General features: G+C 35.5%; 2 protein-coding genes across 4 annotated transcripts; one reads left to right on the top strand and one right to left on the bottom strand.

Moving 5' to 3' along the window:
• The first annotated feature begins 539 nt into the window (after positions 1-539).
• On the top strand, positions 540-4,849 carry LOC120189153 (putative RING-type E3 ubiquitin transferase C3H69). 2 transcript variants are annotated; one of them, XM_039192486.1, is made up of 8 exons: positions 540-704; positions 1,076-1,163; positions 1,257-2,047; positions 2,327-2,396; positions 3,971-4,059; positions 4,175-4,234; positions 4,408-4,492; positions 4,574-4,849. In XM_039192486.1, exons 1-6 carry the CDS (start codon positions 688-690, stop codon positions 4,209-4,211), a joined length of 1,092 nt encoding a protein of 363 aa, XP_039048417.1. In that variant the 5' UTR covers positions 540-687; the 3' UTR covers positions 4,212-4,234; positions 4,408-4,492; positions 4,574-4,849. The 2 variants fall into 2 exon arrangements, with proteins under 2 accessions (XP_039048417.1, XP_039048418.1); XM_039192487.1 differs by having other exon boundaries at positions 4,175-4,263.
• Positions 4,850-6,835: 1,986 nt separating this feature from the next.
• Positions 6,836-12,535, bottom strand: LOC120189181. Of its 2 annotated transcripts, none has more exons than XM_039192519.1 (9): positions 12,158-12,535; positions 11,447-11,547; positions 10,940-11,291; positions 9,756-10,616; positions 9,616-9,673; positions 7,904-7,965; positions 7,704-7,810; positions 7,516-7,603; positions 6,836-7,389 (listed from the first exon to the last, which is right to left on the bottom strand). In XM_039192519.1, the coding sequence occupies exons 1-9, from the start codon at positions 12,290-12,292 to the stop codon at positions 7,093-7,095; spliced, it is 2,061 nt and encodes a 686-aa protein (XP_039048450.1). In that variant the 5' UTR covers positions 12,293-12,535; the 3' UTR covers positions 6,836-7,092. The 2 variants fall into 2 exon arrangements, with proteins under 2 accessions (XP_039048450.1, XP_039048451.1); XM_039192520.1 differs by having other exon boundaries at positions 7,904-7,966; positions 9,620-9,673.
• Positions 12,536-14,118: the final 1,583 nt, after the last annotated feature.

Raw genomic sequence — 14,118 nt, 5'->3', positions numbered from 1 at the left:
ATACCAACCCGACCCGGAATTTTTTTTACCTTATATATTTAAAAATAATTACAACAATACCCTTCTATATATATATTTTTTGAATTAAATAACTATTTTATTGAATAAAAAAATATTTTTATTATTATTTTGGGTCGGGTCGGATTGAGTTCGGATTTTATCTCAAAAATTCGGGTCGGGTTCGACTCGGGTGGAGGGTATATATTTTTTGGGTCGGGTGAAGGATGTAAAATTTTCGGGTCGGGTCGATCGAAACCCGACCCATGCCCATCCCTATACAGTATTACCTATTTATTAATAACATGATAAGTAATAAGTAAGTATTTTATTTATTTATTATTTCTCAAACCTTAATTAAAAAAATTTAATTAAAAAAACATTTTAATCGTTTGCTTACTACAATTACGGCTTGAATCTTAAAAAGGAATCCACAAGGGGCCATTCCCACAATTATGCCAAAATCCATGGGCCCTTTCAATACGGAAATCCAAAAGAAAAACCCTAGGCTGCTACGTTAATCTAAATGTTGTGTTTGGGGCTTCAATTTCGCTTCCCCTCCCTCTTTCCTCACCTATCATTCAAGCTGTTGATATTTTTTTTGCAACAAATAAATTCAACGAATTAAATTCAATTCTTTTGGCTTCTTTCATTCCCCCTCTCAATCCATCGCCGTTCGCTATTTCGTCCATGTCTAAGACTAAGAGGTGAAAACTCCTTCGATCAATCCCCCGATCATCAATTTTCCTTTTCAATTTAATCGTAATTTGGGTTTTGTGAGTATTTGATGATGCTTTCAATTTTTGTTTTTGTGTATCTGACGGTTGTCGTGACTATTTCTTCTCTATGCCACGTGTTTTTTTCTGTTGCTAGCAATTTGTTTTTTTTTATGATTATGAGCATGTTCTGCGCGTTGATATTACTGATTTTTCTGAAATTTAAATGAACTTGGTGTATGGATGAAGCGGAATGATGACCTGTTTAGTTGGATGTTGGAAATATATGTATTGAAATTACTAATTTTCGTGAATTCTCGATTATGGGTTTTCTTTTAAAAAATATTTTTGTTATGTTTCAGAGTTCTCTGTAAGTTCTTTGTTCATGGAGCATGCTTCAAAGGGGAGAATTGTGAGTTTTCCCATGATTGGAAGGATCCGCCAAATAATGTAGGAAGTGCCCTTTGACCTTTCTGTTTTCTCTTTACCCGCTGCTGGTCCTCTTTTGTTACCTTATTGTTTCATCTTACTTGGTCATTGCAGATTTGCACATACTATCAGAAAGGAATCTGTTCATACGGTAGTCAGTGCAGATACGAACATGTTAAGGCTTCCCAATCAGATTTATCTGCTTCATCTTCGTCAACAAAGCATCACCAATTCGGGATATCTGGTTCTGTTCCTCTAGGTCCTTCAACGAGCACATTTCGTGGTTCTGCTGTACTTTCAGCTACTTCAGCAGAGTTTCCTGGTTCCAATGGAGGGTTCCTTCCTCCCGTCAAAAACGCATGGAATTTGGAATCTGAACATCAATATCTATCGGATGATGGCGATGTTTTGGAGCCTAGGAGTGGTAATGTAGCTGATCGTTCCATCTGCTCGTTTGCTGCAGCTGGTAATTGCCCCCGTGGAGAAAAATGTCCTCGTATTCATGGAGACTTGTGTCCCACCTGTGGGAAACATTGTTTGCATCCTTTCAGACCTGAAGAAAGGGAGGAACATATAAAAATGTGTGAGAAAAAGCAAAAGCACCTTGAGGCATTGAAATATAGTCAAGAAATAGAATGCAGTGTGTGCCTGGATCGCGTTCTATCAAAGCTCACAGCAGCTGAACGGAAGTTTGGGTTGCTTTCAGAATGTGATCATCCGTTTTGCATATCTTGTATTAGAAATTGGCGTAGCAGTTCCCCATCGTCTGGGATGGATGTTAATACTGCCTTAAGGACTTGCCCAATCTGTCGCAAGCTATCATATTTTGTCATCCCAAGTGTGATTTGGTATAGCACTCCAGAAGAAAAGCAGGAAATTGTTGATAGCTACAAGGCAAAACTTAGGTAGCGCCACTTCAGTTTCTATCTTTTCTTTATTTCCTGCATACACCTACCACATGAATTATGAATTTATTTAAATTCTCAAACATGTGTATATAATTGAAGGGTTTATTTGGATGATCTCTAATATTTGTCTCATGTATTGTATATTATCTTAATCATTTGAAATTGACGACCATAAATTTTATTAGCGCATGTGAATTTGCTATTCAAACTATTAATTTCATTTTTTCTTATAAAAAAAATTAATTTCATTTTTATATTGTTGTTTTTTATCTGCAGGTCAATAGACTGCAAGCACTTCAACTTTGGTAATGGGAACTGCCCTTTTGGGACTAGTTGTTTCTACAAGGTAATAATTGTCTATTTATTCAGGTTTTTGAAACAGAGAATTTCCTTTTCCAAATTTGCATCGTTTCATATCCTAGTAAGTATAAACTACTATAAGCATTTTAGACGTGATTTTATGTTATAATCCTACATTTTCCGCTTTTCTGTGTTTGTGGATATTCTTCTCTCATTGTGTCACTATGGTTGCTCAATTTGAGCAGTTTAGCCAAATCTCTACCAGGATACCAAACAATTAGACTTTTATCTAAAGAGGCTAGTGTAGGAATAAAAAAATATTTTTTATCTCAACAACATTTGACAACCACAAGCTTTTATCACAATTTCCTTGAATAAAATTGCTACTGATATTTGGTAAGAGGAACAAGTATGAGAGCAGTGGATGATTCCAGCAAAACTAACCGGGAAGGCAGAGATGATTAATCATGGTTGAGATCTGGACCAAGTGGATGCAAGGAAAGATTGTAATGCACCAAATATGATTTTTGTACAAGGAGTAATCATCAGAGAGGACAATGGATGATAAATTACGGACTGTGTTTGAATTTAGAAGCATTTTGGTTTGTTTATATGGCTTCCTAATTCCTGCTTTCTCTATCTCTCTCCCTTTGCTACAAATACACTATTCACAAGTTCACTAGCAAATTGCAAAATGCTTCAAGATTTTGTTTCCCCTAGTGTATTCTCTCCTTCCTATTTATTCATTTATATGCAATTTACTTTAGTCATAGAGAGTGTTAGTTTACGATTCTTTAATCGATGCTCGTTTGTCTTCCAGCATACCGTCAATCCAGGTTCTTATGCATGGAAATACCACAGGCCACCTCCTTGCAGATCCAATGTTATAGATGTGGTCATAATTTTTTATGTCTTTGAGCACTTAATTCAAGAAGATGTATGAATATTTTTGATGCGGAAAATTTGGAAAACGTTGATATATCTTTGGAGATGGCCTTGTTTTTAATGCAACTAGATTATGAATTGAGTGACTCCTCAAGCGATGAGGAGTATTTTGACTATTAAGTTCCTAAAATTAATTGTGCTCCATTTTGCTGGAATTATGGAAATGTGGTAGCATTGGTGTTTCTCTAGTCCAAGACTGTCTTTAAGACTTAAAACAACGTTAATTAGTATTGAATTCTGGATTAAGTTATGAGAGTTTGAATTACTTTTCTTAACAGTTTACATTAGTTTGAGACTGCGTGGGGGTATTAAGGTGTAAGGGTGTTGCCTTGCAATCATGGAATTTGAATTTTTTTTGGATTGTTTTGTGATGCCTCCTGCTTCGTGTGTATGTCAAAAAATTGAATGTTTTCCCTATGTTAGCCAATATGTTCTGGATAAAGAAATGTTCATTGGACCAAATGGTGTATATATGAAATCATCATTCAAAATATTGGCTTTAAAAATGTTATCTTTATTTTTTAGCATCCTTGTTTTCAGTGCATATCATCCAAATATGATCTAGGATTTTCTATTTGAATACTAGACCTGCATTTTTGTATTCTTTTTGTGTTATGGTTTTATTACTGGCAAAACTTTCTCTAGTGTATTTTCATGGATGTTATGTATTTGTAGCATGCATATCGAGACGGTCGGTTGGAGGAAGTTGCTCTGCGTCATCTTGGAGCGGAAGACGGGCACACCATCATAGCTAAGAATATTAGGTGCTTTTGTGCCACTTTTGTTCTTTCCTTTTATTTATATAGATTTGTGTGATACCTCATCTGCTACATTCGTTTCTTTTATTTCGTTCTTAACTATGTTGAGGGTTGTTTCCAGGTTGTCAGACTTCCTCAGTGACTTGCACATTGGGTGAATGTTCACAATATCTTCAACAATGTGAGTATGTTCACAATATCTTCTACAATGTGAGTTCTATCTTAGATTGTCGTAATCCTCTTACAAATACATCTGATAGCCATTGTGAAACCTTGAATTTGCATCCGAAATAAAAATACCCATTTGTTTCCTGGATGTTTCTATTGAATCCCAACACATTGTCATGCATGCAGGATATCTAAATAATGCAAGGACCTATATGCAGCTTTTAATGAAAAACTCTTCTTCGGTTTCTAGTGTTGCACTCTATTTGAAAAGGTAAAAATATTGAACAAGTTCCATTCTTTGGGGGTAATGTTGCATGATTGCGAACATGAACCTTTAAAACCGGAAATGCAGGATTGCGGAAAAGGAGGAACCAGAGGCTGGAATCATGGGGGGCATGCTGTGGTTATATGCAATAAAAACTGCATCTCTAATATTTAAAGAAGTAGAAAACTATTTGTGGGGTGACAATGCTGAGTGATTGATGGATGATAAATGTTTGTTGAATGAAGGCTTTGGAATTTTAGTAAGCCAATGGCGATTAGTTTGAATAATCAAATGAGGGTGGCAGTGTTTATTACTTAATGCTTTCCCTCTAATCAGTGGAACACTCCAAAACTGTACTATATACTTATATATCATATATGTAGGGGTTATGCTATGCTTTGATATGGTCTCCCAGGTTGTGGTAAATTAGAGATTTTCATAATATATATAGCCAGCGTAGTAGTCCAGGGTTATTTGTGTGTTTGATGCTCTGTTTATTGTATATGGTGAATTTTCTGTGGAATAAAATACAACCAAAATATACGTTTGTTAATATGTTAGATTTTGCTGCTGCTCGTCGGCTAGTAGATATATATATTAAATAGAAAGATGTGATTCTAATGTAGTATCTTGTTAGAATTTTTTAATCTATTGATAATGCCTATACACCCTTCTAAAATAATTGTTTGAATCCATTACTTCTAGAGAGAATAGCATTTTCTTTTACTTATAGATATGAAATTATAATCGAGTGTAATGTACTTCTAAGTAATTGGCCCTTGTATCATGAAGAACAAATTATGTAACAAAGGGTTTTATTGTTTGTTCAAATGGTATTTCGAGTTTGGGACCAGCTTTTCTTCCATGTAGAAATTAATGATACTTATCTTCTTTATCTTTTGAGCTATTCTATCAAATTGGTTGCTCAAAATCTAAGTCGAATTTTATTATTTAAATTTTATTAATTCATTATTTAAGTGAAATAAAATATATTTATCGAAATTTAATTAATTATATATAACGTTATGGTATTAATTAAGAAATTTTGAAGATGGGTTGTGGTATTAATTCAGAAATTTTGAAGTTGAGTTAATAAGAGTATAAAACAAAAAGGGTAAATTACATAGGTGGTGCTTTATATTTTTGATCCGTTTAATTTTAGTTATCGATTCAAAAGAAGATTAATTTTGATCTTATATTATTGATTTAATATATTTTGATCCATTGTCGTGAATTCTCGTTAACCCGGTAATATAAATCTGATTTTACAATCTTCGAGGATGCACTCGATCTCTAGTATGATGTTGTTTCACTTAACAAGTAGGATGGTGGGGTAAATGGAAAAGGAAGACTGAAGGTGTGCGTGATGTGAATGTAATCTTAAGGCGCAAGGTTGACCGATAAGATCTTAACAGTTTCTGGATACATGGAACAGAATACTCGTGATGCGTGAATTCCGCTCTGCCTCTTCTCCTGCTCTCAATCTCACCCCTTGTCATCAACTATGATCTGCCAACTCAAACTGGTGTGGCCATTAACTTTGTGTGACTAGTGATGACGAGACAATGACTTGCAGAAGTTGTAAAGGGTTTTTGTTGCTTTTGCATGTCCTATTTAACGTGCTCTTTTCTTGTTTCCTTTTTGCTTCTTTGGGTCCTGCACATTTGCTACATAAATGACTGTCCAGTTTGATTTGCAGTGGGTTTCATGTTCTGATGATTCTCAGCACTTGGCTCACTTGAGCTTATGCCTTTGGCCTCGTAAGTAATGCTTTTCAGCTTTCGTTTGCTCTCATTTTGTTTTCGGTATATATTCATTTCAAGGCAAATGTAAGTGCTTCATCCTTTCGGCCCAACCCTCTTCACTACCAACTATATCTTATCCAATTGCTGCTCTTTCCTTTTCTTTCTCCCATCAATCTTCTTCTTCTTCTTGTTTTACGAGAAAGGGGCGTTTAGATTTTTAATAAAAATATATAGATATAATGTAAAAATTAGTTTTAAGGTGACTTATTTCATTTTTTTTAATTGTCAAATCAAACTTTTATTATTAGTTAAAAGTTTACATTCAAGAGACCAAAACGGAACGGTAATAACCTAAGAGATCAAAATTGATCTTTTTTCAAATCAATAATCAAAATCGAATGACCAAAAATACAAGAACCACTCGTCAATAATTTTAATACACAAATTTTAGTTATTCAATTAACTCAACTTGAATAATTCGATTCAAAAAAATAATCTTTTTAGATTTATGATACAACAAATTTCCTCTTTTTTGGATTATTTTCTTCTATTTTCTCCTTTTTTTTCATTATGATATATAAATCGAAATGTTCAATGAAAATTCAAAAGAAAAAACGGTCCCTTTGCTTCCAATACCAAATCTAAGCAACTAGACATATTCCTCTCCCCTCCCACACCTACAAATGCCAATGCCTGAGATTGCAAACTTTCTAACGAAAACACCACTTTCCCACTTCTATTACATACACCTCTCTCTCTCTATTCTAGACACGTCTCCAGGTGTCGGAGAATCATCACGTTCGGATTTTTCATACCAATGCAACATCGGAGGAAGTATGTTGAAAAAATGAGATTACTGAACTAGGAGGCAGTGGCATTCCCTTCCGACTTGGGATCTGTTCTGATATAGGTGAGACTACGGGCAGTAGGAGAAGGAAAATTACCCGCATCAGATGGAGTGGCCTGAGCATCACGCTTCCACTGAAAGCTTCTGGCACCGGGTTTTATAGGAAGGTGAGAACTGAATGCACCTGGAATACCTCTGGCAAAAGGTGTTCTAGCAAACCTTGCAGCAGCAAATGGAGAACCCCGAGCTATGCGGGGCCATGTCATGACAGGAGCAGCAGCTTCTTGAGGAGCAGAAGCTTTCTTCACAACCTTCAGCAAGAAGGAAATTGAACAGGTTGAATAAAAAGGTAGAGCAATATCGGTATGCATGGCAAGTTGGACATAAAAACTCAATAAAAAGGTTGAATAAAAGAACAGAGAACAAGGACTAAATACCTTGAGAATCCGTGACATGAACGATGTACCATCCAGAGATAAAGCATTGGCTGCTGCTTCCTTTTGCATGAACTCCACATAAGCTGACCTGTGTAGGGATTGCACCTTAGAAAAAAGGGGTTCCTCACAGAAATGCAAAGAGAGGAAACAGACAGACGTATTCAGAACAAGTGTTTCAAGCAACTTACCCTTTTGGTTGTCTCGTTGCCGCATCCATAACTATAACAACTTTTAGCACTTTTCCAAACTTATTAAAATGTCGAGAAAGACTATCCTTGGTAGCAGCAAAATGCACCTGCTTATCAATGGTTACAGCACCATATATTGTCAAAATGAGTAAGGGAGACTATCCTCTTTCTAAACTAGACAGATAAGTTTGGTTTCTCACATTGCTTACAAAGATGGTTCGAGAATCAGCATCCTCTAAATGACGACCAGCAGCATGTGGAACTGCAGAAAGAAAATGGCAAAAATTAAACATGTTAAGAATGCAAGAAAATTTCCAACATAATAGAACATCAATTAAGAAAGAGTTTAATCAAAAGAAGATATAGGTCACAATACACAAGATAATTCCAAGTTTAACGCATGCAACCAGGGTTTTAAATAGCGTTCGCGGACACGTTTTCGGTCGCGTCGCGTTTATCGCGGTCGCGGATATAACGGATGCCATCGCGTTCACTGCGGGTGTCGCGGTCGTGAATTTTTTTAAAATTTTACACAACTTATCTTAAAATATAATAAAAATAATTATAATTACAAAGAATAATTTTTAAAGATTTTTAAAATGATTAAATCAAATAGAATTAAAATAAAAGTGTAAAATTTAAATATTTGAAATTTTAATTACTAAAATTAAGACTAAATTAAATGAAAATTAAACTTTACTATCTAAATTAAGAATTAAATTAAAGAATAAAAAAAGAATTAAGAATTAAATTCTAATGCTAACTCATAAATCTTAAATAAAATATATGACAATATTATAAGTTTAGATTCTTTAAAACCTAGTTTGTAAAACAAATTTTCTTCACTGGTGAATGAGATAATTTTACCTATTTTTTTAATATAATTGGTAGGCCCTTGTTCTCATTTCTCTCATCTTCTTCACTAGTTTAGTTCAGTTCTTCGCTTCTTCTTCCCATCCCCATTCCCCAGTTCAATCTTCTTCGTTTTTACTCTCACCCATTTCACTCTTCTTCAATCTTCACTAAATGGAAGATTGCATATTTGAAACCCCAAATCCCCGAATGAAGATTGTATCTTCAATCTTCCTAAGCTAAGCGGGCGATAAGCTAGATCTACTCCTTCACCGGCGGCGAAGCTCGACGGACAGAAGACTTCTTAGTTTCTACTGACTGGCCTTTATTTTTTCGGCTCTTCCCCTTCCCGATTGGTTTTTGGTAAGATGCGTGGGTAATGGGTATTTGATTCTACCGTTCACTAAATAGTTTTGTCTATATTCTATTCATTTTGATTTTTGTTTTTTGTATACGGTTGGTTGAATTCTTGATTGCAAAGGGAATGTTTATTTTTGTTTTTGTCTTTGGAATCACGGGTGAATAACGGTCGATGCGTCCCGTTATTGGCGCAATCGTCCGTTTCCCGTTATATCGCGGACGCAATTGATCGATATTGGTGTGAATCAGTGACCCACCGCAAAAACCATAAAAAACGGTTTCGGACGGTGGCGCGACCGCTATATAACGGCCGCTATAGCGTTTTCGGAACGCTATTTGATACCCTGCATGCAACAGCCAAATAATCAATCCTAACAATAGTCCCTATGTCTACTTAGACTTTGTGACAGCTATCGTTGATAAGCTTAGAGGTTTGAATGGTATTATTAGATGGGTGGCTAGGTCAGCCAATGTTGAGGCTGATAGTTTAGCTAAGGCTGGTATTGGCTAGATTTACTGTTTTGGTTTGGTTGGGTTATCTTTTAGGCTTTGGGTTGGTTATTTGTAATGAGCGACTGCATTGTTGTCTCTAAGCTTTTGTAACTTGCGGGTATTAATGAACAATTCCATTAATCATGAAGGGGGTTTTTTAACAAGGCCTACAATTCCTATAAAATAAAAACAATAGAAGGCAACTCACCGGAAGAAGGCTGCACTGCTTTCCTAGACATTTCTTGGTTATAAGCAGCACTTTTAACCTATAATTAACAATAAAAGTAAATTTCAACAGCCCAAGTGCAAAGAATAAGGGAGATAATAAATTTAGGAAGAAAATCCTACATTTCCATTCAAGACAGTAACCGGGTTGCCATTCTCCATCAATCTAATATTAGATTTGTCGGCAGCCGTTTCACTCTCTGGAAGAGATTTTCGACTGTCCAATTCTGAAACCTTCCTTGGCTCTTGATAATGTGGTGGTTTCCAGGTATTTACATTGACAGAAATGTTAACTATTTTACGAGAATTTGCTGCTATAGTAGATTGATTTTGATCTTTGTTCCTTGTTTGCAAGATTTCATCATCCTTATCTACATTGTACTGCACCACAAGTGAGTTATCACCCTTGTTTCCACCTGATGTACCAGTACGAGACACGTCCATAACTCCATGACCAACAACATCAACATCATCATACCATTCATTGTCAGACAGAGACTCTGAACCCAACCCAGTCCCACTTTCTAAAGCAGTAATGTTACCGACATGTCCACCACCATACTCATCTCTTCGACAATATGCCGAATGGGTTTTCTCCAATGGTTGGTCAAGATCTCCATATTCTTCATCATCAGGAAGAGGCTCCCTGAATTCTGGATGTAGGTCATGAGTCTCCAAAACATCTGTTCCAGGACCAAGCCTGTCAAAAACACTTCCAGCATTTTTCACCTTTGTCACATCTTCAGCAGCTTCTGCCACAGCCTTGATCATTGTGGCCATTGGATTTGCCACTCTTGCAACAGACTGAATTCTACAAGGGCGAACTGGCAAATCTCCAGAAGATGTTGAGACAACAGATCTAAGGCGCTTGGAAGATGGTTCCTTTGCTGAAACAGGTGCTCTCGAAGTTCCAACTGCATCTCGAACAGCAAACTGAAGCAGCCGCCTAGGGGCATCAATCTTCATCTGAGAAACTGCTTCCCTCTATAAAAGGAGTTCGTTCATCCATGAATCAGAAGACTATAGCCAAATGAATGAAAAAGACATAAAATTTGACGCAATATCAAACTGCCATGCAATTTACACAAATATTTCATAAAGAAACAAACCCTTCTGAATTATTGTTAGAGCAAAAAAAAAAAGAAGTTTCTAATGATTAATATGTGATCTTCAGGACAATTAAGGGACCACCTGCTCTAAATCATTTCCGTAAGAATATATTTGTCCAATTAAAGGAGAACAATATGCTCTTAATTCTAGTCAATGGTCATCAACTAGTCGTGAATATGGATCCTAGAAATTCAAACCTTTATAAGATGTCGCTCGTCAGGTCTACTCCTTTTCTTCTGGGTAAGACAAGGGGAGGTAGATCTTCCACGGCTTACTTTATGACTGGGTCTTTCTTCAAAACGAGTATTCTCATCCACAGAGCTCCAAAGAGGAGGTGGTTCAGTGGCATCCCTAACTAGTCCCTTCCACTCCCTGTTGTGCCGGTTCCTGGAAACCTTAGCAGTCTTTGTTTTTTGAGAATCAATATCCAACTGGTGAGAGTCAGCACCAATGGACTGGTTCCCCAATACAGTTGTTCTGGCTCCTCCAACATGAGGTTCCTGAGAGGGAACATACAGATCCAAATTTGAAGCCAAATGATCCCACAACCTGTTCAACAGCAAAATAAGAATATTACACACACACTAATATAAGAAAACTAAAATTATCAGATATAATGATAACTTAGGGCTCAATCCTGAGAACTATGTTTATATAAGCACTGATTTTCCAAAATGATGAAAGTTGGAAAATAATATAAATACCAGGTGACAAAAGAAGCGCTATCATCCCCAAGAAAAACATTCAACTCATTCATTGCTTCATCTTTATGTCTGCCGTTTCTCAATAAGACAATCACATATTCCTGCCAATCAAATCAATGAGAGAATATGGTTAGAAACCAATTGGAACATCTGATCTTTCACAATTTCCAACAGATTTGGTAATTTCTGCATTCCAACTATTTCACAGATTGGATACAATCAGAGCACCACGTGAAATACTGAAAGGTCAAGAATGCTAGTCAAACTACACCTAAGGAGAGATAAATTGTTATAGGAAAGATTATAACCAGATATCATTTAAATAAACTTACAACTGAAAGGGGAAAAAATTAAGGACTTTTGAAAAATCCACGTACTCGTGAAATCTTAAGCAAAACATTAAGAACCATGATGCCTTTTAATTCCTCACTTTCTCCTCAATCCTTTCCTTCAACCAGTGCCACAAACTATTGGCAAGAACATAGAACATGGAAGTAAGAGGAACAAATGAGTATTTTAAAGAGCTCAAATTCTACAGATATCGTTCAAAAACATTATATGATTACCCAATTGAATCAAAAACAAATGCAGAAACAACATTAAGATCAATGCAACAATTCAGAGAAAAAATTACAATATTCACACATTCTTATAAACAAAGGAAAAATGCATATAAATCGAATATTAAATAGTATACGAGGAAAAAAGTACCACTAGTGTATCATCAGTGTAATCGCCCATAAACTCCTTGAGTTTTTCCTTGACTACATCTTTCAACTTGGCTGCTCCATCTCCGCTAAAATTAACTTTAAATGTCAAATCATCAACTCGATCCACGCTGCCCATCTTCGTCTATTTCCTCTTCGAAACCCTAATAACCTCTACCGAAACACAGCAAAAAATAGGGAAAAAGAACAAACAGAAAATTGTGGCTATTCCAGAAACCCTAACTCCAGGGGAGTGCAAGCAACGTGAAAAAGCGATAGCGGCGGCGGATGAATTGGAGGCACACGGCGGCACGTGAGAGGATTAGGGTGCCTGCGAGGGACATGGCATATGGGAATCCCCTACTGTATTTTCTGGGGCTGAAAAGAGATCAAAGAGATGAAGCAAACCACAACGATTCGGTTCATATATGTATCGATTGTGAATGGGCCTTCTCTGTTTAAATTGTGTTTTGAGTCCCTGTACTCTGTATTTTTATTGTTTTAATCCCTATACAGTAATTTCATTGTTCATAATTCCCTACTTCCATATATGATACGAGTTCTAATATGGACTGGATTCTATTATAAAATGTAAAATTCTTTTAATTTTACGTATATTTAAAATCGTTGTATGAGTGAAAATAGATAGTTAAGATTAATTCTTTGTTTTAGATAATTGAATATTTTTCTCATTTTTTATTGTTAATTTCAATCATCTAATCTCCTGAATCGATTTAACTGATTTGTAGAGAAAATCACTCCCACACACACAATGACGACGCGTGTTGCATGTGGGACGCCATTCAATAACCAAATTTGTATTTTAAGACGTGGAGAGTCTCTTACGAGATTGATTTGTAGCGAAGAACACCAAAGATATAATTTTTACAAAACCCGGAGGTTATTTTGCTTCCCCCTTCCTAACGACGACGACAGTGAAGAATACAAGATCACTGACATAATGAAAATAACGAACTTGACAAATTGGCATCGGTGATGACATTCACGATGACATAGTGAAGAATGAACGAGGGGGAAAGAGAAGAAATGTTGAATAGGTGGAACAGGTTGTTTTAATACCCCAAGTCTAGAGTTACTTATAAAACAGGTCCTTACATTACCAAAAACTTTCATAAAGGCACTAAAATGTCATAAAATTCCTAATTTAGCTCCAACGTTTAAGGTTTAAAAATTAACCTTCATTTCGGGTTGTGATAATTTACATTCATCCAATGATTCTAAATTTGTGTAACATTAAAAGAGTTTTACATTATATAATAATATATTATTATTATATATTCAAAAAATTATTCTTTAAATTTTTTAATATAAACACATAAATATTAAAACTAAATATAAAAAAATATATTTACATTGATCATATTGTCAAAATAACAAGAATTCAGTGGGCCGATCAGGTTTAAAATTTTGGAACTTATTGGGTTAGAGGCCTCATAAACCATATTCATCTTAACTGAACCGGCTTCGGTTCACTTTATAAACGGTTGGATCAGCCTATTAACATCGGATAAAATGCGCATGTTTTGGGTTGAAGTCTAGGGCCGAGTTAAGTCGAATTCGAGTATCATTGAGTTCGACTCAATTCAAATAAAATTAAACTCGACTAGGTTTAAAAAATTGCAAGCTTGAAGTTTTTAAGTTCCACTCGAAATAAAAAAAATTAAAGCTCGACTTGATCTCGAACCCCAACCCGAATCTTAAATACATTAAAGCTTTATATTGTATTTTAAGAAATTTTAATATATTTTTTCAAGTAGCTCGTAAGCTTTTCAAATCGAGTATCAAGCAGTTCGTTATGGCTCGTTAAAAATTTGAGTTGAGAATGTTGACCGAATTTTAATCAAATGAATTTGGATTAACTCTTGATATATCTCATCTCATTTACGACGATAAATTAAACATCTGAATCTGACATGGACAATGGACACTTGTCTTTTAGTATAT

This window comes from Hibiscus syriacus, unplaced genomic scaffold, assembly GCF_006381635.1.
Source record: "Hibiscus syriacus cultivar Baekdansim isolate YM2019G1 unplaced genomic scaffold, ASM638163v2 tig00116951_pilon, whole genome shotgun sequence".
Taxonomy (NCBI): domain Eukaryota; kingdom Viridiplantae; phylum Streptophyta; class Magnoliopsida; order Malvales; family Malvaceae; genus Hibiscus; species Hibiscus syriacus.
Note: the sequence above shows the minus strand (reverse complement) of the source record. Positions and strands in the feature narration are given on the sequence as shown.

Excerpts from the sequence above, each read along its gene's own strand:
- LOC120189153 (XM_039192486.1), top strand. Across the intron at positions 1,164-1,256 it reads GGAAGGATCCGCCAAATAAT|ATTTGCACATACTATCAGAA; the intron begins GTAGGAAGTGCC and ends TGGTCATTGCAG. Across the intron at positions 2,397-3,970 it reads GGACTAGTTGTTTCTACAAG|CATGCATATCGAGACGGTCG; the intron begins GTAATAATTGTC and ends ATGTATTTGTAG.
- LOC120189181 (XM_039192519.1), bottom strand. The coding sequence starts at position 12,292 with ATGGGCAGCGTGGATCGAGTTGATGATTTGACATTTAAAGTTAATTTT. Across the intron at positions 10,617-10,939 it reads ACGAGCGACATCTTATAAAG|AGGGAAGCAGTTTCTCAGAT; the intron begins GTTTGAATTTCT and ends CTCCTTTTATAG. Across the intron at positions 7,604-7,703 it reads GCAACGAGACAACCAAAAGG|GTCAGCTTATGTGGAGTTCA; the intron begins GTAAGTTGCTTG and ends ATCCCTACACAG.